This window comes from Cydia pomonella, chromosome 7 (genome assembly GCF_033807575.1).
Source record: "Cydia pomonella isolate Wapato2018A chromosome 7, ilCydPomo1, whole genome shotgun sequence".
Classification (NCBI taxonomy): domain Eukaryota; kingdom Metazoa; phylum Arthropoda; class Insecta; order Lepidoptera; family Tortricidae; genus Cydia; species Cydia pomonella.
Window position 1 is genome coordinate 14,126,593 of NC_084709.1, and position 25,590 is coordinate 14,152,182.

Genomic DNA, 25,590 nt, shown 5'->3' on the forward strand with positions numbered 1-25,590 from the left:
CATCAGTCGATAGACTTACTTGCAAAAATTTTCACTAAATAATAAATCTTGATTTTGATTTTTCCATTTAGTAATTATTAATTGTTAGTTAAGTATTTTATCACGACATTGTTTTTAATAATATTTTTGTTTTCAGAATACTTACGTACACTTACCAGTTATAAGTGGTCGTCCATTTTGTCCAACATGGCGGTTTGTTTACACCGGCATGATAAGGCGGGAAGTACTTTAGCTACGTGTGTAAAGCTATACATAATTATAACCATGTATAAATAATTATTAAATGCCAAAGAACATTTTTATTCAAAGATACAATACAATAATGAAAACTTAAAACAAATAAGTCTAAGAGTTAAAGCACATGGGCAATACCATTTTAGTTGCTCTCTTACGCCACCTACCGGACATCATAGATAACTTTAATCCCGATGGCGGGAGATTTGAAGTAGTATTGTCATTTAATTTTGCATTACGATGGCATACGTCATAAAAGTCAATAATTCAATTATTATTACAAACATTAAATAACAAAAAGTCAACCAAAGAAATGATCAATCTACAAACTAATAATGATAACAGACTCAAGATCACGATACTAAGTTGGAACAACGGTTACTTTTGAACAAAATGATAATTATTCTCTTATATAATAGATAGGCACACAATTTTTAAGAACTATGCTATAAATATACATTTCATTCATTTCAGTTAAAAAAACAGTTGGAATGTAGGGCCCTTATGATTATGACACACATGATACATAAAAAAATAGAATGAAGTTGTTTTCAACAATGGACAAGATGATAATGAGATATGGGGCCCGAGTGCAATCGACTGATAAAATTTCTTATAAAATCAATTATTTTGTTTCTTAAATAGGTATATTAAATAATAACATGCGACATTTGCAGATACCGCGACGCCAGCGTTCGCTGCATGACTGAACTGACATGACCATTGCTGCATTGTGTGTTGGCACTTTATTGTCATTAAAATTTAGACATTTTATGATGCATTTGCTTTTTGTACCGATCATAAGTTCCTAATCTTTTAATATTATTCTTTTGCAAATAGGTTTCTTTGGAAAAAACGACCGGTTCTGCTTCAAATCTCGTAGTTTGCGACAGCTTGTTAATTTTGAAATTTGTTGTATATCCACTGTCTGATATCGATGCAGTGGGTATAAATGGTAACACTTTAGGATTTTTGATGCGTTGTTTTTGTTTTTTAGTTAGCGGGGACTTTTCATCAAGGTAAATGCTCTCTTCCAAGTAGTTTGAGGGTTTGGCTCTCTTTTGCCTGGCATTTTCAACAATGAAATTTGATGTAGCTATAACTCTTGGCGGCTCGATCTTTCTGGGCTTGTCATCTAGTTGCCGAAGGATGCTATTTGGAAGGCGCGGTACGTGCACTTCTTGGAACGAACTGTTCTTTTTAACCTGAAAAAATAATATATGCTAGAATCAATTTAGTTTATTAAACAGTGTAATAATATTCTTATAATAAAAACATTTGTTCTACCTTCGCCTGCTTGTTATCGCCGTCGTCATCTCTATGTTTCCGCTTTTTATTTTTCTTAACTTGTGTTTCGGTCGTTTCTGTAAAAGAACAATATTTTTGATAATATATTGGGTCATTACCTACGAAATTGACGTTTTTGTTCACAAGTATTAGTCATGTTATTTATTTAAATAGTAACTTCGAAGTATTTTTTAATTTCATTAGTGCGCTACATACAACGATTTTACATACAATTATTATGCTACTTTTATTGTTTTATGTATTCAGAATACCGCCCTGAAAACAGCTCTTTCCATGTGCTGTCGGCTCGAGTATTTAAATGACTTATATTTTTCTGACGGGAATTGCCCAAAATTCATTGAATGAAAAATCGAATTTCGTTAAAGTTCTCCATACAAAACGCCAATTTCATAGGTTATGACCTAATATATTGAAGATGCGAATCGACCAGCGAACACATCTCTAGCCGTGTTATGTGCATTTACAATATTTTGCACTACTTTTGTCTAAGTCTTTCAACTAAAGCCCTACTGTAAATTTATTCGATGACGTGACGTGACGTACGCGTTTGCGTTAAGTCTCATTATTTATGGGATTTAGAAACAGCGCGCCAAGCGGGACGTTTTGGAAACTCAAATGTAAACTAATTCGATGACGTGACGTGACGTACGCGTTTGCGTTAAGTCTCATTATTTATGGGATTTAGAAACAGCGCGCCAAGCGGGACGTTTTGGAAACTCAAATGTAAACTAGGGCTAGGGCTAGGGTTTTAATAAGTTAGCCGTCAATGCCAGGCCTCATGGAAGTTTTACTACTCTGTTATGTACGTAGATTCACGAAATTAAAAGTGATAGACCTTTTTCCATACCAAATAACATTACAATAATTCTCATCGTCAAACAAACAACTACATACGCTTACGTAGGCAAAATAATAGACAAAATACCTGATGTAGATGCAGTGTCTTGGAAATTAACATCACGATTTTTCTTTTTCTTTTTCTTCGCCTTTTTTGATTCACTGGAGCCTTAAACACAATAATTATAGTGGTGGTAAATAAAGTTAATTTATCAAAATTGAATAATTGAAAGACAGGCGTGTGTATAAAACAAGCTTATTAATTTGACATAACACTGCTTTATTAAAGGATGCTTTCGTTTAGTCCTGTGAATCAGTTAATAGTTATTTGTTTTACAAAGGGGCAAAATAGTTGCTTAACCTCTTGTGTTATATTGAAACCAGAGCCAGGAAAGATTCCAAAATTGAACCACGAGCGTAGCGACTGGTTCGAAAAGTTGAATCTTGTGCGTTGCAAGAGTTTCAAGGTACGAGGGTTAAACAAATTTTGCCACCGAGTGAAATACAATAGTTATTTGTTTTACAAGGGGGCAAAGTTGTTGTTTAACCGCTCGCGCTAATATTGATACACAAGCAAGCGAAAGGCTCCAAAACTGAACCACGAGCGTAGCTAGTGATTCGAGAAGTGGAGTCTTGAGCGTTGCGAGGGTTAAACAAACTTTGCCTCCGAGTGAAACACAATTTTTCACCACACCAAAGCGAGAAAAAAACTTTTACGCATACAACCTATATTTTGACTGATAAGACGTTTATTACCTGATGTGTTGTTATCTTCATTATGCGAGATTTTACGTTTTTTATTGCTGCCGACCAATTCATTATGTTTTCCGATTTCCACGCTCTCTTGGACATCTGCAAAAAAAAGTCATGTATGTGGGTATCGCGATATTTGCGAGTATGTATCTTCCGTTGTATGTTACACATTTTTCTTTTCATAAATCTATACAGAGCACATTTTTGTTACCAATTTTTTATGCCATCAACTTTATCCCGTTCATGTTGAAGACAAATGACGTTATCCATAAACGCTAGTCAAGTCTAACAAGCCCTTGATAATATTTTAACCTTATGCGTCATTTTGACATTTAAGTTTGTTAGAAAGGGACAACATTTAACAGCGGTTTGCTAAGTTTTATGAATAAGGCGGGAAATGATTTCGTTATGGTTTCACTAACTTCTGGGGACCATTTCTCAAGCCTGTCACATTGTGAGAGAGACGAAATATATCGTAATATACCGAGCTATATATCGTAAGGTATTTTAAGATGGCTTGCTATAAGCAAAGAGAATTTGAAATAGAGTTGTATTGTCAAAGAAAACTTTGTAGCGACGTAAATCTATCGTTTCGACACACGACGTGGCGCCATCTAATAGATCAAAGGCCAAAGGTATAGAAGTAGAAGCATCGTTTCGAGCGATCGCGCCATAACCTTTAGGTAAGTCCCGGTAAAATGGTGCCACTTTTTGATATTTAACTAATTGAACACATCAGTGAAAGAATAAGGAAAGTCAAATGGCATACTAAAAGTTTTAATTATGTGTCGAAAGATGGCAGTAAATTTACGTCGCTACAAAGTTTTCTTTACAATACACCTCTATTTCAAATTCTCTTTGCTATAAGATATCGTAAGATACCAAAATATATATTATATAGCTTCGTGTGTGGACTCTGTCAAATTGTACGTAAGTATATCGTAACATGCCTTGCTATAGGATATCTTTTAGTATATTATCGCCCCGTCTGTGACGGACTTTATACGATAATTGGCAAAGCGAGCGCGAAAAGTCTCCATTACAGCTTGAGCAAAAAAGCTTTCTTATGTCTAGTCGGCTGGTCTCCTCTAAAAAATGTATATCCCCCACAGATCCCCTTGAAATTGTGTGAGCAGGATTAATAATTATATATTTTGTTAATCGATTATTTTTTTGGAATTATTGACCACGCCATGACAGAGCCTTGAGGTTCGCGAGATTAGAGAACTAACTAGTGTTATAATTTAAACGATATGTGGATTCCCTCCGTTAACAAAATAGTCATCTTTTCACTCTGGATACGAAATATGAAATATTTTCCAAGTTGTTCTTTACCTGCAGATTCTTGAGAATTATCCGCATTAGAAGACTTCCTCTTACGTTTCTTAGAGTGAGAAGCAATGTTTTCACCTAAAATCAGAGATAAGGTTGTAATAAATTAAACGTGTAAGATTGTTTTCTTAGTTAATAAAGTAGTGGTATTCTGAGTATGTAAGCTTCTTCACTTGGGGACGTGGAGTCGGTACGATATTTCTATGCATTCTGGCATTGACGCAACGGTTGTACTAGGGCTAATAGGGTAGAGATACTCTACCAAACACGTCAAGTTAGGAGCGACAGTACAGTAGTAGCCAAGGCTTGGAACCGGTTTATAAAATACCGGTTTATTTCGGTTTTCCCCCGAACTTTTATGATAACGCGAACGTTTTAAGAACTTTATTGTAACCTAAAAAAACCGGTTTATTTGACGAGCGACGAAACAGCCGGCCGGCTTGGTGGTTTGCCACGTAAGCACCAACCAACATAGGAAGAAACCGGTTTTTATTGCTCTAAACCGGTTAATTTGACAAGAACTGTTCTCATAAAAACCGGTTTAAGTTGCGCCAAGTACATGATAACGGTTTGGAAATTTAACCGGTTTCCGAGCCTTGTTAGTTTTTTGCCCCTTTGAATTCGTAGTTTTTAAAGAGTTAATAATTATACACAAAAGCTATATGAAACAAAGTAAAAATACCCGATTGATTCGAAGCGGACGCTAATTTCTTCTTCTTCTTTTTATGTTTTTTCTTGGCACTGTCTTCTGATTCACAAACACTTTCTGTAACGACATAACAATAAGGTTTTGAGTTATAAACATATCTCAACCAAGTTAGAACCTACTATTTACTAATGGTAGGTATATTCTTATACAAAAATATATAAATACTTGATGTTTGTTTAATAAATGAAGGTTTTTCTGGCAGGGTTTTAATTACTTTTTTTACACACAGCAATACTTATTCATATTTTGACAGTTTTTTGGCGAACGGTTATGCACAGAGTTGTCAGGCATCGTTGCAATAGCCTCATCTTAATCTATATTCACAATACTGACATGTCAGAGCACCTAGACAAAAGCCTATCGTTTGCGCTATTACAACGAAACGCTGTCTCTCTTGCATATTAGTGCGATACAGAGACAGATAGCATTTCGTTGTCGTGGCACAAACGCATTGGCATCTTGGCTAGGCACCCAGGTCAGGGGGTCTATTCTAAATAAAAACGCCTATTGTAATGTACTAGTAGATAGATTAGGTACCTATACCTACCTATATTTTGCAAATCCATTTCGGATGCTTTTTCACTTCGATATGGGGCTTCATCCGGCGCTCCATCTGAATCGTCGTCACGAACTGTAATTGACGAAATAAAATTATTAATTAACCCTTTGGAATCGATTATATATTCAAGAACGCTACCATGAACGGTTGTATATTTGTATACTATTAAATATTTATAGACAAGCTTTAAGGTTACTGAAATAAATGAAAGCCAGTATAGTTAATTGGTGAAAGCCAAAAAATATGGTGTTTAAAACTTCATAGGCAAGGTGCATTTGAGTAACTTCGAAAGCGGGGTAATTTTGTAAATAGAAAATATCTCCTAAACTAGAAGCGCTTTTTACTGTAACTGAAAAGATAATTTGAAATAGAGGTGTATTGTCAAAGAAAACATTGTAGCGACGTAAATTTACTGCCATCTTTCGACACATAATTAAAACTTTTAGAACGCCATTCGACTTTGATCCTTATTATTTTTACTGATACGAGTTAAATTTGTTAAATATCAAAAAGTGGCGCCATCTTATTAGTGTTGGTTAAGACTCGAGTCCTTTGAGTCATCTGCTTTGAAACTCGACTCAGTTTTTCAGACTCACATAATATTAAGTCTAAACTTGAGTCCTTTTCAACTTGTTAGAGACTCGAGTCTTTTTTACGGACTTGAGTCCTTTTCAAAGACCTCTAAATTTTATTGGTTGCAAAATTTCGACATGCTTTTTCTTTAAATAATATTCATGGATTAGGCACAAAAATAATACAATAACGCATAATTTCTTTACTTATATTTATGGATAAACCAATGAAATTGTTGACGGAGTCTTTATTCGGAGGATCGAGTCCTTTTGAGTTCTCTTTAAAAAGACTCAATAAATGACTCGCTTCGGGACTTAAAAGACTCGGAAGTCTTTTAAGCGCCGAGTTTCGTAAAAATGAGTCGAGTGTTTCAAATTAAGACTAAAAAGACTCGAGTTCCTACCAACACAGCTACATCTAATAGATCAAAGGTATAGCAGCTTCGTTTCGGGCGATGGCGCTATAACCTTTAGGTATTGCCCGGTAAGATGGCGCCACTTTTTGATATTTAACAAATTGAACACATAATAGTGAAAAAATAAGGAGGAAGGGGAAAGTCAAATGGCGTTCTAAAAGTTTTAATTATGTGTCGACAGATGGCAGTAAATTTACGTCGCTCGCTACGCTACAAAGTTTTCTTTGGCAATATACATCTATTTCAAATTATCTTTGGCAACAGTAAGAAAAATGCCTTGGTGCTTCTAGTTTTATCTGAATTTATCCTAATGCACTTTAAGTACATACTATTGTCTTCGGTTATCGCATATAGTTAGTACTCATTAAATAAAACTATGTAAACGAATTATATCACATATAATTAATTGACACCTGTATTTTTTACTTTGGACATTCGATTCACAACATTATTGAAACAGCACAGAAAGATCTTGATAATCTACACAGATGGTTTAAATGCAACTTATTAACCATAAACACTTCTAAGACTTCATATACCTATAATTTTTAAACCTAAAAACAAGAAAATAGAACAACACACACCTCTACATATTGATAATGACAATTTAAAACAATCCAATGAGGAGAAATATCTGGGTCTGATATTAGACAGTGGCTTGACATGGAAACCACACATCAGTAAACTGAAATCAAAACTGACATCTTTATTAGGATCCCTACGTGGCATAGTTAGATATCTTCCGAGCGAAGTCCGTTACAACATCTATAATTCCTTAGTAAAGTCACACTTGGACTATCTCATAGAAATATGGGGTAGTTCCGCTAAAACTAACTTAAAGGACATAAAATGTACACAAAATAAATTAATTAAAGTTTTGTTCCATTATGACTTCCTTACTCCTACTAAAAACATATACGCAGAAACTAAAATTATGAGCCTTAACCAGTTATACCATTTTAATACATGTATTTTAATCAGGAAGATCATAAAAAAAACAAATCCACTGCCAAACAGCTTTCCTTACCAATAGACAAAAAGGCCGAAGGATCCTTCGCAGTGCGGATAATCTGTTTGTACCCTTTCCCCGGACTAAAGCCTATGGTAATAAAAATATAACATTTGAAGGAGCACGGTTATATAATAGTCTGCCAAAAAATATTAAGGAGGTTGAATCATTTAACATCTTTAAAAAAAAGCTAAAGGTCTATGTTATCACTAATATTCCCGCCACCTGAATCCGGGCCTGGCGCTTAGCAATAGCCGAGCGCTAAGTGCAGTGTGCATGCGCACATTATATTCTACCCATCCCTCTATTTGTCGTAGTGCAATAACTACCCACTATTGCCTTTGTGAATGTTGTTATTGTGATATTTGTTAATAATTTAAGTATAAAATCACAGCTCACGGGCGCAATTGCATGGCATGTATGTAAATAGTTTTTAAGTCTCATGAAGTGAAATGTTAATTTCTTTTGAGAATAATAAATATCTTTAACCCGATAATACATCCCGACGTTTCCTTATTAACTGATTTTGAATGTACTACCTGCCTTAAAATGTACAGTTTTGTATGTGGGTAGTTTTGCACAGTGTAATTTTTTCCTCAGTTACCCGTTGACCACGAACGCTGTAAAGGGTTCGAAACGTCGGGATGTGTTATAAATTCATTATACGCGATATAATTCGTTTTCATAGTTTTATTGCACCTTAAGTACTTCAATTTATATTTACCTAAAGCTTCTAATTTTTGTTTCTTTTTCTTCTTTTCGTTCTTTGGTGTTACAGGTGGATTTGATTCTGCAATTGTGTTTTCTGTGAAAGTAAGAAAAAAGGTAATTAAAATCAGGTTATCAGTGGCGTCTGACATCGATGGAACAAGTCAGAGCTATATACATACGTATACATTCATATAGCAAGCATTAAAGACAAATTTAAAACTTGCAAATTAAGAAGATGAATCTTCTGAAGGCAAGCCAGGAATTGATGAATTGAGTTGCGTAAACACACCGCAGGCTATCAACACGGACAAATTTTCAGTCCATAGTACTCCATAGATATTCATTCTAATATGCACTACCTACTTAAGCTTGGATTTTGGCATGACAAATTATATTCTATTCTACATAATTACCCCTCGCGCCCTCTCGCGCATGAGAGGAGGCCTGTGCCCAGCAGTGGGACGTATATAGGCTGAATTATTATTATTATCTACATATTACAAAAAAAACCTAGACTAAATACTAAAAGCAAATGAAGAAAATCTACTGAAATATGGGACCTAAATACTTTCACTACCATTTTGTTCAGTTTCATTTCGATCTATATTTAACTTGTTTTTCTTCTTTTTCTTTTTACTATTGTACACAATATTTAATAGCGGATTGTCAAGCTCGCCACATTCATCTATAATCAAATAAAATGAACCGGTTTAAAATGGTGTTTAACCAGAAATTGAAAATAATCAAAATTATTAAAAACACCCACCTTTACTATCCAGTAAGTTTCCAGTCGTATCTATGAAAAAGAGGTCAGCTGAAAAAAAAAGTAAAATTGTTAATCTTTATCATTGATCATCAGTCACATGCCAGCTTAAAACTTCTTACAATAGGGAACGTGCATGCACTGTAGGGGGCAGCACAGGAGCCCTTTGATTATTGGCGCAAAGTGTAAATGTTTCCAATTTTGGTTACAAAATGGCAGAACCTAGAACGCGCAAGGGAGCGTGCGTGCACTGTAGGGGGCAACACCTGCTTTGGCGTGAATTATTAATGTCAAGTTTATGGTTCCAATTTAGGTCACAAGATGGCAGACCCTCCAACGTACACGGTTCTTATAGTCCAAGATCCCAGAGCCGCCAGACCTGACTTATTTTCTCATGAATAAAATGTATGGGATAATATAGTGTTAGTATGTACTTTTAATGTCTGCATACTTGATATTTTGGCCCGACGGCCATTTGTCCGGTACAAGGTGTTAAAGATTTTTACAGTACATATGGGGCTACTTTATAGCACTAGTGCGAGAAGTAGCATATTATGTTACTGTGTCGAACATTTAAAGGGCCATATGTACTGTAAAACGTTGTACGATACATGTGCGAATAGGTAATTCGCAACTCGTGTCGATTTAAAACACTCCCTTCGGTCGTGTTTTAATTTATCGCCACTCGTTTCGAATTTCCTATTTTTCGCACTTGTATCGTAATGTACTATTATGTATGTTTTAGAAGACATTGTTAAAAATTTATAATTAACGTTGCCAGACCATTTCCGCCGGCTATAGCTATTGCCAGACGCTTTAAAACTGTCAAAAAATATCGTAACTTTACTTATATTTTCACTCATGATTTTTATATATGATACTTAGGGAACTATTACAAACCATTTTTAAAGTAGCCAGGCCAATTGCAGGGGCCCAACCATCCCCCAGACCCACATAAAGTTTCATACAAATACACATATAAACTTTATGTGGGTCTGGGGGATGGCTGGCTCCCCCCAATTGGTGTGGATACTTACAAAATGTAATAGTAATAGTTCCCTGAGTATCATATATAAAATTCGAGAGTGAGAATGTAAGTAGTTACAATATTTTCTGACAGCTTTAAAGCGTCTGGTAATAGTTACCGCTGGCGGAAATGGTCTGGCAATGTTGATTATAATTTTTGAACAATATTTTCTAAAACATACATAAAAATCAGCTATGAAAATTTAAGAAAAGTAAGTAATATTTTTACTTAACTTTAGCACCTTGTACCGGACAAATGGCCGTCGGGCCAATACAGCAAATATGCAGTCATTAAAAGTACATACTAACACTACATTCTCCCATACATTTTATTCATGAGAAAATAAGTAAGGTCTGGCGGCTCTGGGATCTTGCTCTATTATATGTAGTTTCATATGCTAAGTTTTTGAGACAAACATTAAATTTGTTGTTGATGCTTTAATATCTTGTGCAACGAAGCGCAGAAAAATGTATGACATTCGTTTATGGCTCTACAAATAAAATTGCGTTACACATTTCTAGCGACACTTTATCAGGTCTATGAATGTAGAATTCCAACTACTGCAAACATTTTGTTGGTTGCTCAATTTATCGCTCATAAATTCGAGACGTAGAACCAAGTGTTTCAGGATTAAGTCACTACTGAGGAAGACACAATTTAAGATTATGAGTTGATAGACTTACTACTTTCAGGTTCTGTAGCTAAGGAAGACTTGTGTTTCTTTTTCTTTTTCATTTTTTCACTAATTTCAGTGTCTACAGCTTCAGGAGCTACTAGAAAAGAAAGAAAATATACACCTTGTATTATGGTAGTTCTATTCTTCAGTTAGGCAGATTGAAGGTGTTTAAAAATAACATAGGGTTTGCCATAAAGGAAGCGCTTAATGCGTTAATATTATCACAAACGTGTAAATCACACATGCGATGTTTTTTTTTTAATACGACGTCCGCGGAAAACAGTCGCCGTAGCCTATGGACGCCTGCAACTACAACGCCCCCTGAACTACCAAACCTTCAACCGCCAATCCCCGACCCCTCAACCCCAGGCCCTTTAACTCCTAATCCTTCCCTAAACCCTGATCATCCCTCAACTTCCAACCCCTCAGTCCCCGACTCATAGTTGATGAGTCAACCCCCTAACCTCTCAAACCTGGACTCGTCAAGCCCCAACCCCTCAACTACCAGCCAACCTCAAACTCCCGTTGGAGTGTACATTTCTTTTTTGAAAAACCCCATACCCGTAGCCTAGGGACAACCTCGGCAAGGAGCTCATTTCACAGCGAGGAAATTCCTCTTAAACTGCGCGACCATTTAGGTTGTAGAGTGTGGGGATAGACACCCTGCCGACGGCGAGCGGTGCGGTGATTAGAAAGCGGCCGTTGGTATCAGGTCAAACAATTTCTCAGAGCAGGGCAAATTAATTGTTTTTCATTACACTTGCTCGAAAAAGATCTTATTTCATACAGGTGTGCTGAAGGACAAAGACCTATTTTGTTCCCGCGGGAGTTATGGATTGTAAAAAAAGCTATAACTCCCTAGGGAGTTATAACTTTTTTTAAATTATGTCGCTTGTTCATACAAACCAAGTAGCATAAATGAGTTTTACTTTTAAAATACTGACGTTTATAATTTAATATTTTTGTTTATGTTTAAAATTATTTCATTTGATTAATTCAACAGCCGTTTAATAGTACATTACGATACAAGTGCGAAAAATAGGAAATTCGAAACGAGTGGCGATAAATTAAAACACGACCGAAGGGAGTGTTTTAAATCGACACGAGTTGCGAATTACCTATTCGCACATGTATCGTACAACGTTTTACAGTACATATGGCCCTTTAAATGTTCGACACAGTAACGTAATATGCTACTTCTCGCACTAGTGCTATAAAGTAGCCCCATATGTACTGTAAAATATTTTTACATAATTTTCAATCGTGGCTGAATGCCAAATAGGTCTGTGCCTTCGATGCCTCACCTGCCAAGAAATTACAAAATGCCGGACGAATGTTTGATATATCACCGTATTTAAGAATTATTTCGCTTTAAATTTAGTTTTTTCTTCGCAAGTGTGATGTGTTGTTCATTGTGTGTAACTCCGGGGGTAAGAATATTGAAAACTCGGGATTTAATTCCACCCTCGTACCCAAAATTTCACTTACCCCCCTCGTTGCACAATGTACTATTACACATTTTAATGCCAATATAAATATTAACATTGTAATGAATGAAGATGGTTCTATATTTACCTTGATTTTCTTCTACAGGTGGCTCTGGTACAGAATGTTTCTTTTTCTTCTTTCCACTCTCATTTCTAGAGATGTTCAAAGTATCTGTAAAAAGCATAAAACAATATGAAGTTAGGTATAATAAGTGACAAGGCAGCCAAGCGTGCTGGAGCAACTAAACAAACATCTTTTAATCGATTTTGTGATTTTCTTTACTGTTAATAAGACTAGATACTGTAAAATAGATTTTATAATAACTCACTATCTTTGGTGTCCTCTTGAGCAGGCTCTGACACAGAATATTTCTCTTTCTTCTTTATACCACTTTCATTCACAGAAATGCTAACAGTTTTAGAAACGTTCAATGTATCTGGAAAAAAGTACAATTCTTTTTAACAGTAATGAGGTTAAAATATTTGTAGTCAAACAAGGCCCTAATACACTTTGTACCACTTGTACCAGCCACAGAAACATACAAAGAGAGCTGTTGTCATTGATTTTAAGTGTACTCTAAGAAACTTGACTTTACAATAACTACCTTGTGTTTCCTCTTCAGCGGGCTCTGACGCAGAATGTTTCTTTTTCTTCTTAATTCCACTTTCATTCATAGAAACGTTAACATTTTTAGATATATTCAAAGTATCTGAAACAAAACACGAATTCATAACATTAATTAACCAAATGAGGATCTTTTCTCTTAATGAGAAAATATTTGGGATCAATGTCAGAAATTTCCATACAAAAAAAGACCAGTTATTAAAATCGACTTTATAATAAATACTAGAGATGCAACGAATATTCGGCCATTATTCAGTATTCGACCTAATACCGAATAGTACGTTAACACGTAGATAACGGCAAACGAGGGGTAAAAATAACAAACTACAAGTAATCAATAGGTGAATCTTTCAGGCTACCTTTATATTCATAGATAGTACAAAAACATGAGAAAAATAACACAAAATATTTTTTTTTAGACACACGGCGAAATTTAACGCACCGCAATGTCCGCAATTTAATACGCACTGCGTGCAGAATAAGCGCAATTTCTATCAAAGACTACCTGCAGCGAGAAATAAGTTACAACTAGCACAGCGCACGCACGCGCGCGTTCGAATTTACTTCATTTTAGGTAAAACTTCTAGCCGAATATTCAGCTATTCGGCCGATGGCTCCACCGAATATTCGGTATTCGGCGAAGCCACTATTCGTTGCATCTAATAAATACCTTGAGTTTCCTCTTCAGCGGGCTCTGACATAGAATGTGTCTTTTTCTTCTTTATTCCACTTTCATTCATAGAAACGTTAACATTTTTAGAGTTGTTCAAAGTATCTGAAACAAAAAACGAATTTATAACATTAATAAACCAATATGAGGATCTTTTCTCCTAAAGAGAAAATATTTGAGACCGATGACAGAAATTTCCATATAAAAAGACCAGTTATTACAGTCGTCTTTATAATAAATACCATGAGTTTCCTCTTCAGCAGGCTCTGATAGACTATGTTTCTTTTTCTTTTTTTTCCCACTTTCATTCAAAGAAATATTTACGTTTTTAGAGATGTTCAAAGAATCTGAAACGAAAAAAGAATTCCCAACATCAATGAACCAACATGAGGATGCCATGTACATATAGAGAGAAAAGGCTCAAGAAAAGAGAAAATATTTGGATCATTTACGGAAATTTCCATGCAAAGAAACGAAGTCGACTTTATAACAAGTACCTTGACTTTGTTCTTCAGCGGGCTCTGGCATAGAATGTTTCTTTTTCTTCTTTTTTCCACTTTCATTCATAGAAATGTTAACATTTTTAGATGTGTTCAAAGTATCTGGAAAAAGTATAATCAGAAAAAGATTGAAGTTATAATATTTATAAGGAGAGAAGTCTTTGAAAATGTACTTTAGAGCAACAAGATATAACAAAGAGACCAGGCTCCTGTTACACCACGGTGACAATTACGACTTTATTCAATTATTTTTTTGGACTTTTTCCTTCATAGTCTTAATTTTTTAACAATGAAACCGTACAAATCGTTCACTATATATAACTTCTCGCTCACTATATACAAAATTCAATATGTAATAACGACACAAATACATCCGAGGCACGTCCACACTAGCCGTATTGTGTGTGAGGAAATTGCCTCGCGCGTATGCTCGCTGTGAGGACCCGGCTGATAGCTTGTTCTCGAGGTATTTAGCGATGTGACAGACGGACAAAATCGCATCATAAGGGTTCCTTTGTACCTTTTTGGTACAAAAAAAAACGGAACCATAAAAACGGAACTAAATCAATACCTCTTCGAAATAACTGGAAAAAATTAATTGGTGCAGCTCGCCCTAAGAAAGGAGACTCAGTACTCGCCGTGCTCGAGCATCCACCAAGATCTTCTTCACGATACCGATAAAAGCAACTATGAATAACACAAACCTGGCTCATCAACTGCTTCTGCTGGTCCCATCGAAGATTTTCCATTCTTTTTCTTTTTAATAGTTTCGTTTAGTGTAGTATCTAGCTGGGATGCGTTCATTCCTAAAAAATGGCATTAACATTTATTCAAGTAAATCAGTGCTTCTAATTAATGTTGTAAAAACGTCAAAGCAATATTGTGCAATTGAGTATCATATTGATCCTTAGATAATCCTTTAGAATAAATAATGTTTGTTTTTTTGTCTTGGCACACTCGTAATGTAAAATCAAGAAATTTAAAAAGAAATCTACTTTTTGAATTACGAATCAGGTTTGATATATAATAAGTTAAATTTGGGTACCTGCAAAACAATGATGCAAAGGATAAGCAAAAAAGTGAAAAAAGTAGCCAACTCAAAAATGTTAGTAAATTATGATAAATTCATATTAGAAAATAATATTAAATACTAATAATAATAACAAACCATTCACACTGAAAAAATGTCAGACTTACCAATACTTTCCCGAATATTTGTTTCTCCAGGGGATTTTTTAAGCGGGATAAACATACTATCGTCATCTGCTTTGTTTTGCTGCGACTTCTCTTCATCTTCACTGCCACAATTGTCTTCAGAAAATAGTAGCTGTAGGTCTATTGAATCGGAAGAGTCTTCATTTTCTGATTCTTGTTTTTCCTTTGAATCTTTGACTGTTTTTGAATCTAAAACATCTCCCATATTATCCTTATTGTTCTTCGATTTTTTAGTGTGGGTTAAGTTTAATTGACCTATAATTGGCTCAACTTGATTTCTTTTAGTTGTATTGTCACTGTTCAAGGAAATATTCTTTTTGTTGAATTTAGTTTTGCTGTCTTTGTTTAGTTCATTGAGTACAGAGTCGTAATTCTGCAAGATCTCTTCATTTTCACTACTATCCGAAGTATCGTCACAAGCCATTGTAGCTTGTAACGGGTCTGTACCAGTTTGGTTCATAATAGAATTGCCTTCCGTTATCTGTACATTTTCGATTTCTTCCCGGTCAGTCAACTGAACAACAGAGATGTTTATATCTTTTAGTGGCGTCTTAGGCTCTTGTTTTACAAGCACTTGCAAAGGATCCGCATTGTATATGGTGCTGTCATTGCATACTGTTATTTCCTGTTCATCTGTAGAACTTTTATTACAAGTAGATTCATTCATAGACTTGTTTTTTTTGAGCGATACATTAGTGTCTATCTGTCTTTCACTGGAATCAAGGGCTTGCTTAGACTTGTTGCTTTTGTTCAGAGACACATTGGTATCTTCCATTTTGGCACTTTCGTTGAGAGTAGAATCCAAACGCATGCGATTCGATTTATTAGGATTAACAACTACTTCTTCATCAGATGCTAATAAAGACGAGTCTATTCTCATTCGATTTTTCTTTGGCTTAGGAGTCGGCGATTTTCGATCCGAAGAGTTCAGTTTGTGGCGTGATTCAAACATTTGTCTAGATGCATTCTTTTGTTCTTTTAATTTACGTTCATTAAACTTCTTTTTGCTTTTCTTGCTCATTGTCAGTTCATTATCACTCATCGAAAGGTCATCTCCAGAACCAGAAAGCAACTCATTATCTTCTTCATCTGAACTTACTACAAACGAATCTTTTTCATAATCCGTGTCATTAGACATATCGTCATCGGAAGTTAGAGTTTCGCCTCGTTCTACAATTTTATTTTCTTCTTCATACCTTCTGTCCTCTTCATCTTGACTGTCCCCTGATTCGTAGTCATCACTGGCTTCTTCAGCTTCATCGTCAATGTGTTTATTCTTGTCAACTGAACGTTCATAAGAATCATCATCATCACTGTCCTCTTCTGACGAATCAGTTTCATTCATCGATTTGGAAAAAATCGATTTATTTTTCTTTGTGCCTTCTTGCTTTTGTTCTTCTATTTTTGTTTTGATGCCGAGCTGTTGTGTAGTAATAGGAGTACTAGTCTGCATTGTCAGTTTTTGAATAGAGTTTTGCTTTGGTGTTCCTTTCAAATCATTCAAAGAAAGATTATCTTTAGATATTTTTTTATTATGACTTTTTTCAGTAATATCTGATTTGGATAATTCTTCATTTGTTGCTTGTTTAGGTGACTTGACGTTATCCGAGGTAGAAGATATGTCTTTTAATTGGGATAGTATCAAAGTGCTTTTATTGTTAGTATTATTTTTAGATAAATCTGGAGTGTGTGCAGTACGGTTTGAAATTGATGACTTTCTTTTATCATTTTTGGTTTTATCTGGAGTATCAGTCCCAGAGCTTGAAATGGAAGATTTTCTCTTATCATTTTTCGACAAATCTGGAGTGTTTGTACCAGAGTTAGATATAGAGGTTTTTCTCTTGTCCTCTTTTGATAGATCTGGAGTGTTTACGCCAGAGTTTGAAATTGATGATTTTCTCTTATCATTTTTCGACAAATCTGGAGTGTTTGTACCAGAGTTAGATATAGAGGTTTTTCTCTTGTCCTCTTTTGATAGATCTGGAGTGTTTACGCCAGAGTTTGAAATTGATGATTTTCTCTTATCATTTTTAGACAAATCTGGAGTGTTTGTACCAGAGTTGGATATTGATGTTTTTCTCTTGTTATCTTTCGATAGATTTGGAGTATTTACACCAGAGTTTGAAATTGATGATTTTCTTTTGGAGCTATTAGTTTCTTCTATAATACTATTCTGTGACAATTTGATTGATTTATTAGACTGTTGTGTTATATCCAAAGATTTCTGTAAAATTTCTTCATGAATGGTTTCATCAATATCCATTGGCTCACAACTGTTGTTAACATCATCACTAATTATTTTCGGGATACTTATCTCAGCACAAACATTTTCTATAGTAACTTGATTTGGTAGAATAATATTATCATTTTCATTAAGTTCTTTAGGTGGCATTTTTTCTTGGAAATCGTGTTTTACTTCAGGGACACATTGATCTTCACTATCTAAATGTTCAATTTTGGTAAAAGTTGCGGCGCCAACACTGTTCGAGTCTGAATCTTCGAAATATACGGTGGCCTGCACATTGCCAGGCGTATCTTCAAATAACTTTGCCATATCACGGGTAACATCACCACTGTCAGGTTTCTGACTTGCAATATCTTTGTTACTAATGCTATCTTTTTTCGGTGTCAGCACTTCAGAGGGTTTCGAGTTATTTTCAATATTAGCGTCTCCTTTCTTTTTCTTTCTTTTTGAAGATGTGTCTAAAAATGAGTGTGAAATATTTTTTTCAGTTATGGATGTATTGGATTTGTCAATATTAGGGCTATCTGTTACAGTAAATCCGGAACTATTTCTACTTGATTTTCCTTTGCTTTTCTTAGAGAGTTCATTGTCACTGAGAGAAATATTATTATTTTCGACAGATGCTGTGACTGCTGGCCATGATTCTGTTCTAGTTCTCTTACTCGTATCATTTACAGCCGTATCTAAAGCTGATGTGCTTTTGTTGTGATTTGATTTATTTATTTTTGTCTCAGTCTCAATTTTTTTCAACAAACTCATGTTGGACTCGGAAAGATCGTCAGTCGATTCTTTGGATTTAACCGATTTATTTGATGGACTATCTTGGGATTCTATTTGAGCTTCCTTATTTACAGTAGAAATGTTTAAGCTTTTGTTTTCTACAGTACCTGAGTCCTGTTCCGTTTTATATGATCCACTTCTTCTATTTCTTTTTTCTAAAAGTCGTTTACTCTTTCTTGCACTGTTGGGGGACAATTCCTCAGTATCAGCAGCAGAAAGTGAAGACTCAGATTTGTTAACTATTTTTTGGACTTCATTCTCTGGTTCTTCTTCAATTACCATTTCTGCTACTGGCAGTGGTTTGATCAGGGTGCTGGTCTCTGAAAAGGAGAAGAGTTACTAATTTAAGAAGTGTTAAATCATCTTTCTGTACTAAAACGAAGAAAGCACGACATTATTTAACATTTTTAGAAATTCCCAATTTTCGCCCAGGGCTATTTGCGCATCTGAGTCCCAGTCAAGAATAGATCCTCCTCCTTCCTATCATAAAATGCGATTTGCTTAGAGAAGCAGCAAACAGAGAGCCGCTCCGGGTATTCCTACAATGGGAAAACTCAAGGAGTTAATGCATTTAATTTTACATAGACGTTAGTATCCGTGAGTTTTTAGTTAGACGTGTTGAATCGAAATGCGAAGGCACTTAGTTAGCAAACTTTCTCCATGTAAAAAATATAAATAGTTTATTATCTGGTGTTGTAAGGGGCATGCCTTGATTCGAACCTTCATGGCTGCTGGTTTCCGCCGCCAACGGCAGTATTACTTCATCCGGTCCCGCCACCCCGATGATGTCTGGCCAACACCGCGGGGACGGGACGGATATCGTACCTGTACAATCATTATCATTATCAGTACAATTGATTGTCTTTGGAACCATATATTATTATTTATCCCTTTTATCCAATTATATTAAGTTTGGGTAGAATTACGTAACTCAAAGACTAGTGACTATTTTTCGTGAGGAGGGATAGGTTGGTCTAGCCAGCCAGAGTCCTTAATATACTATCCAAATACAATTATGTATGTATTTCAGACTCGACTTTGTTTTTAGTTCAAAATTGCATGGCAACAGAAAATTAAAATTTACCTGTAATATTTCCAGCAGCCATGAGCTAAATCAAACTTGGGTAACATTGTGCCTATTGTACACACCAAATTATTGCAAAAGTATGATTCAACAAGTCATACCCCTTCTCTCACCCTACTGTGTAAAACTTCATCTATTTTTTTATAACAAAGATAGAGGTTAAATTCGGCCCTTTACTTTAAACGATATGCCGCTTGAGGGCCTCATTGAGGCCGCCTCAATGGAGCTTAACAACTGCTGTTACAGACAACAACCAATACCTGTAGCTAGTTGTGACTTTCAAAATATGGACCTTCTCTGATAATTACCACTTAGGGAGGTCATCTTGATTTGGTAACTAACTAACTACATTGTCTTATACACATATGACTAGCCTGCTTAGAAAATATGTACTAACAAATGATAATTTCACGTCACATGCCTCTTCAAGGGGGTCCTTTTGTGGACTACACAGTATAAATAATTTAGTCAAATTGTGAAACTTATAAGAAAAATGTACAGTTAACAGGATAAAAAACTACCAAAAACTCACTACAGAGGCTGCTTGAAATAGGTTCTATTTGACTATGGCTTGTTGTTTTACGTTTTCCTGTACATGTTAACATGTTTGTTACGTTTGGATTATTACATTATGGGGCAAAATCGTGAAATAATACCAAGTTGGAAAAAATATAAACAAGCAGATTTTTTATTTGCGTGAGCTTTTGAGTCTTTATAAACAAGAAAATGATTTATTTATTAAAGTTAAATCCTCGAACGTTTAAATTCACTATCGGGTGGAACCTACACGATTGCAGAGCCATCTCCGTTGAGTTTGCATGTTTAACTATACACAAAAAATTATAACACATTGCTACATATAAAATCAAGCAGTGTTTCTATTTGTTGATTACATTTTGCTAATTTGCATTTTGTGGTGGGCCAATGATAAAGGCATTTTGAAAAATTGAAATCAAATTATGTGTTTTTAAATAAAAAGTATACACCGTGTTTTTATTGAATTCCGTTAAATCCGGGGTATGCGTAAGTACGTTTAAGGAAACTAAATGGATATGTTCATATATAAAAAAAAAAATTGTTGATTTTTTTATTTTTATAAAAAGTAATTAAATGTTGCATATAGTGTTGTTGTAACACGATCATTATATTTAATTCAACCAAACAATTGATAACTATGACATATCAATGTCTTAATCTGACATCATTCGTCCGAGATAGTACTTATGTTTAGTAGTAAATGTATAAAATCGTACTAAACACTAATCAATCTGTAAATAATCCCTAAGGAAAGTGTATAAGCTCGTAAGCGCTTTATAAGACAAAAATAAATTAGTGATTATCTCCGAAATGGAGTTAATTAGAATACCGGTGTCTTTGAAAAAATTACTTAATTTAAGCTCAGGAATGCTCCATTGAAATTAACGAAAAAAAAACACAGCGTATAGAATTAGAGGTAATATAATATTTTTTATGTTTTTGTAAGTCTGTAGCCGATCAAGACGTAAAATGCGTCGTAAAGTTGTTCTGGACACCCCCAAAGCCGTAGCTCGTTTACGAGTTGAGTTCCTTGCATCGGCTCCGCTCTCACCCGTTCGAAGTTTCTATTGTTTCACTAGCCTCGAGCCGTCGATCCAGTAGCCTCAAATCTATCCCTTTTGTGATTGAATTTGTGCTTGGACACTCACGGATGTTGGGTAATCCGAACTTAAGACGAAAACGTCGACGAACAGTCACATAAAAACGATTGTTTTCAAAAAAGGCTCGGATGCAAAACGCTCGCTGTTTTCTTTTAAATGATATTTTTCACATTTGTCTAGATTTTATATTAAACGAAAGAGGTATTTATCACTGGCCCAGCCTGTACTATATGAAAAATCAAAATCTCACCCAAAGCTTCTACGCTCGAAGTGGAATCTTTTCTAGTTCTCCTAGTCTGCCTGACGGGAGTTGCCGGGCCATCATTATCACTTCCTGAAGATTAATTAAATAACATGCAAATTAGTATAAAAAAAAAAACAACATACACTGCCCCATAATTTCCCCGTCACAGCTACCATCGCTAGATATAAGTGAGCCGAGGTAGGTGAAGGTGCTGACACAATTAAGTTGTTGTAGTTTCTTGGAGGAGGTTTATTCCGGTACACAAACATCAGCTTGGTTTTAGCATGGCTGACGTGAAGTCCTAATTTGATGCTTTCAGTTTCAATTCGCCGGAACAGTCGGCTCATCTGCTCCTCATCGGAAACTAAATTGTGTGCCCGATTTACATAACAATGTAAATCGGTCACGCAATTTAGTTCAAGTAAGTAACCAATGAACAAAGCATATAAGTGATATAAATTAAAAAAGTGAAATGATAAGTTAAATATATGCCTTGGATTTTATCACTTCAGGTCATTGGTGGCTTCGGATATTTGTGTTAAAAGCTATTATAAGGTGGAGGTTAAATAAAAGTTCTGAAGGTATGAATTGGAACCCGCTGTGACATGTCCCTGTGTTATCATTTCGACCCTGACTGCAGAATGGTAGCGCCAAATGCAGTTGGTTCCGAGTGAGAGTGGCAATACTGATCAGCAGTCGGGCGACGCGTCGCTGGTTTCGTGTTGCTGACTTCGAATGGTATTTCATAGAAATACCTACATAGAAACCATTCGTGTCGCCGCGACGTGTTGTCTGCAGTCGCGACACGATGCTGGGTTCCTACTTGTAATTTTACTGTTATTTGCATGTACAGTATAAAATGGCAAAGAAAACAAGATTAGTACAATAAAACATACCAGCTTGTGAGTTCCTCCGGGCGGCTCTTTTGGCTCTAGGAGAGTCTGTTCCTGTCACAGACAGTGTTTCTGACACAATGCTGCTGTTGGACTTGATTCTGGCACTCCTCCTTGATGGTGTGATTGGCTTCTCTTCAGCGTCTGTAGCTAAGGACTTCCTTCTGGTCTTTCTGGGTCTGCTCACTTGGTCTGAAATAAGATGATATGGGCTTTAACACTTTGCCAGGTACCCCATTTCCAATACAAAATCAACACACCCAAATGAACACAAATTCTTGCCGCTTTTTTCACCATCGCCCTACGCGACAAGATGACATTTCCACTTAGACGGTTGGCAGTCTGTGCTTCGCACAGCTAAACTGTGGAATGAACTGTCGCCTGCGGTATTTACGGACCGATATGTCCTTCAAACCTTCAAGAAAAAAAGCGTACTTCCATCTTTCAGGCCCGCAACGCACTAACAACCCCTCTGGTGTTGGGGGTGTCCATGGGCGGCGGTAATCGCATACTAATGTGATCCGTCTGCTCGTTTGCCTCCTATTTCATAAAAAAGGAAATAAAACACCTAGCATGTGCAGCAGTGGGGCAGTGAGTGTTAGGAGAAAAAAATAATAATACTACTTATATATTTTAGTAATACACCTTAAAACTACCAAACTACAGTCCAGTAATAATTTAATAAACTATGGTTCACAAGTTCAACATTTAAGTAATTAAGTATCAATACCATTGTTTGTTTTGGTTTTGTCAGTATTTTTTCTTCCATTTATAAATGAGAGCTTAAGGAAGTTGGTGGTTCTACAGTAATTTTGACTTCCTAATAATTTAACAAAATTTTGACAGAATGACCAATGATTGAAATTATTTATATCAAAAGGATAATCTTACACAGCTTGACCTAGCTCCAAACTAAGCAAAGCTTATACTATCCCACAGTAAGCTCATTACGGCTTGTGTTGTGGGTACTCGGACAATAATATATATAAAATATCAAATGAATAAATACTTAAATACATAGAAAACACCCACGACTCAGGAACAAATATCTGTGTTCATCTTCATCACACAAAATAAACACCCTTACCAGGGATTCAAACCCTGGACCATCGGCTTCATAGACAGACCACCCAGTAGGCCAGACCCGTCATTGAATTTCCAGGTGAGTATGGGGTGTTTACAGGCTCGTTTTCCACCAAGATGGTTGCTCAAAATAGAAATGTGTGGAAGATCTTGTGGAAGCCCTATGCACCTCCGGGGTGCCCTTGGACCAACATATTTGGTTTACTTAAGCATAACTAAAAATTGAATAAAGGTTGCTCAAAATAGAAAGGTGTGAAAGGATCTTGTGGAAGCCCTATGCACCTCCGGGGTGCCCTTGGACCAACATATTTGGATTACTTAAGCATAACTAAAAATTGAATAAAGGTTGCTCAAAATAGAAAGGTGTGAAAGGATCTTGTGGAAGCCCTATGCACCTCCGGGGTGCCCTTGGACCAACATATTTGGTTTACTTAAGCATAACTAAAAATTGAATAAAGGTAAACAGTAATGACATTTTTTTTAATCCCTGCTGCAAAAAGAGGGGTGTTATATGTTTGACGCCAATGTGTCTGTCTGGCATCGTAGCTCTCCAACCGATGGACCTATTTTGATTTTTTTTAATGTGAAAATGAGCTTCCTTGGGATGGTTCATAGCTATGTTTGATTGAAATCCATCTAGCAGTTTGAAGAGTATCAGTTCTTTTCGAAAATGATGTAGTACTAGTAGTAAACTCTTTATTGTACAAAAACACATAATAAAAGTAACTTACAATCAGATCAAATCAAAATTAAATCAATCAGATCAAATAGAATTGATAGATAGAATCAGATGTAAGGCATTTTTGGCAAAAAATGGATTGCTATATGTCATAGAGGGTTTAAAATTTTTATTTTTCTATTAGTCAAAGGTTTTGATTCAAGAAATTATGAATTCATTGGGTAAAAGTTTGAGTTTGGTGTCAATAACATTATAATATTGATGTGTTATCACTTCATTTGAATAAAACAATTGCTTTATCTCCTGGGTTTCACAAATCATTTTTCTTAAGAATATACATCATTTTTCACATTTATGAACCTTAAATTTGAATATATGCAATTTTCACAATGGCACATAAATAATTTTGTTTTATAAGGGCTTGGCTAAGCCCTTATTCACATAATTCTTGCAAAGGCTGTTCTTAGAAATACTTCTACACTTACCTTTGAACCTTAGTCTCTCAACTGACCACTGAAGGGTCTATAACTTACCATTTTCTTCAATGAGTTCCAGTTGTGGTTTGGCTGCCAGCCGCCCCCCACGCTTCTTGGTTGGTGTTGAGGGTGTTGGGGACCCACCATCTTCAGATTGTTCTACAGACAGCCGCCGTCTCAATCTTGTTACTGTTACTTAAATAATGATATTTTATAATTAGTATTAGGATAAGGTACCTATTTAAAGAAGTAATTATGTATTTTAATTTTTTTAGCAACTTTGATCTGAATCAACTAAGTCATTATACAGTTTACCATTTCAACTCGGACAAACTAAAATTCGTTTGTCTACACAGGATTTTATTACTATTCATAGGGAATAATGAACTATTTTTTAACATGAAAAGTATTTACAGTTGTGATTATGCTTTTTGTTAGAGAACAGGCACAAGTTATCGAGTGGATTCTAGTCTATAAGTCTAAACAGCTGGTGATCCTGCTAAGTAATATATTATTAGTATATACTACGCAAAAGAAAAGCGTGCGTCGCCGAAATCTGTAAATGACGGATAAACCACGCATGTTCACGGCAAGTCTCAACCCGTATTGTTGACGCATATATCAAAAATACATACCTTTAACGCCAACGTCCTCTTCCATGGTGCAAGTAGACACTTATTAGCTGTTAAATGTAGTTAAATATCTTATTTTAAACCGATCTCCAAACACGTGCAAACGAACCAACTGATTTCAAATCGGAATGGTGCATAAAAAAGAGGGGATGCCAGGACGCTAAAATTATTCTACAGCGTTATGTATTTATGACCAATCAAAGATGAGCGTGCCTATAAATGCTGCACAGTGATTGGCTAAAATCGTTTGATCATAGTTTTGACACGATAAGAGAAAACAGACAAGCTACGCGACGGCTGGCTGGGGCCACGCTCAGCTGTTTCCAGTTGTCAAATAATTGCCGAGGTCGGACCAAGATGTCGTTACTGTGCCATACACAGATATATGGTGCCATACATACAAGTACATAAGTTTATAGCTAAGTGTTTATGAT

General features: G+C 35.6%; 1 protein-coding gene across 6 annotated transcripts; it reads right to left on the reverse strand.

Annotated features, from left to right (window-relative positions):
- Positions 1 to 273: 273 nt before the first annotated feature.
- LOC133519873 (MATH and LRR domain-containing protein PFE0570w-like) lies at positions 274 to 25,310 on the reverse strand. Of its 6 annotated transcripts, none has more exons than XM_061854038.1 (24): positions 25,160 to 25,310; positions 24,582 to 24,719; positions 22,290 to 22,478; positions 21,400 to 21,483; positions 19,149 to 19,253; positions 15,386 to 18,748; positions 14,893 to 14,994; positions 14,186 to 14,290; positions 13,931 to 14,035; positions 13,689 to 13,793; positions 12,999 to 13,103; positions 12,723 to 12,830; positions 12,482 to 12,565; positions 10,914 to 11,003; positions 9,207 to 9,254; positions 9,018 to 9,125; positions 8,454 to 8,534; positions 5,721 to 5,804; positions 5,147 to 5,230; positions 4,468 to 4,542; positions 3,136 to 3,231; positions 2,468 to 2,548; positions 1,522 to 1,598; positions 274 to 1,439 (listed from the first exon to the last, which is right to left on the reverse strand). In XM_061854038.1, the coding sequence occupies exons 1-24, from the start codon at positions 25,182 to 25,184 to the stop codon at positions 990 to 992; spliced, it is 5,892 nt and encodes a 1,963-aa protein (XP_061710022.1). In that variant the 5' UTR covers positions 25,185 to 25,310; the 3' UTR covers positions 274 to 989. The 6 variants fall into 6 exon arrangements, with proteins under 6 accessions (XP_061710022.1, XP_061710020.1, XP_061710019.1 ...); XM_061854036.1 differs by having other exon boundaries at positions 10,914 to 11,000; positions 13,910 to 14,035; XM_061854035.1 differs by having other exon boundaries at positions 13,910 to 14,035.
- Between the last annotated feature and the right edge of the window lie 280 nt (positions 25,311 to 25,590).

Excerpts from the sequence above, each read along its gene's own strand:
- LOC133519873 (XM_061854035.1), bottom strand. The coding sequence starts at position 25,184 with ATGGAAGAGGACGTTGGCGTTAAAG. Across the intron at positions 24,720-25,159 it reads AGAGGACGTTGGCGTTAAAG|TAACAGTAACAAGATTGAGA; the intron begins GTATGTATTTTT and ends TCATTATTTAAG. Across the intron at positions 13,104-13,688 it reads CGCTGAAGAGGAAACTCAAG|ATACTTTGAATATATCTAAA; the intron begins GTATTTATTAGA and ends GTTTTGTTTCAG.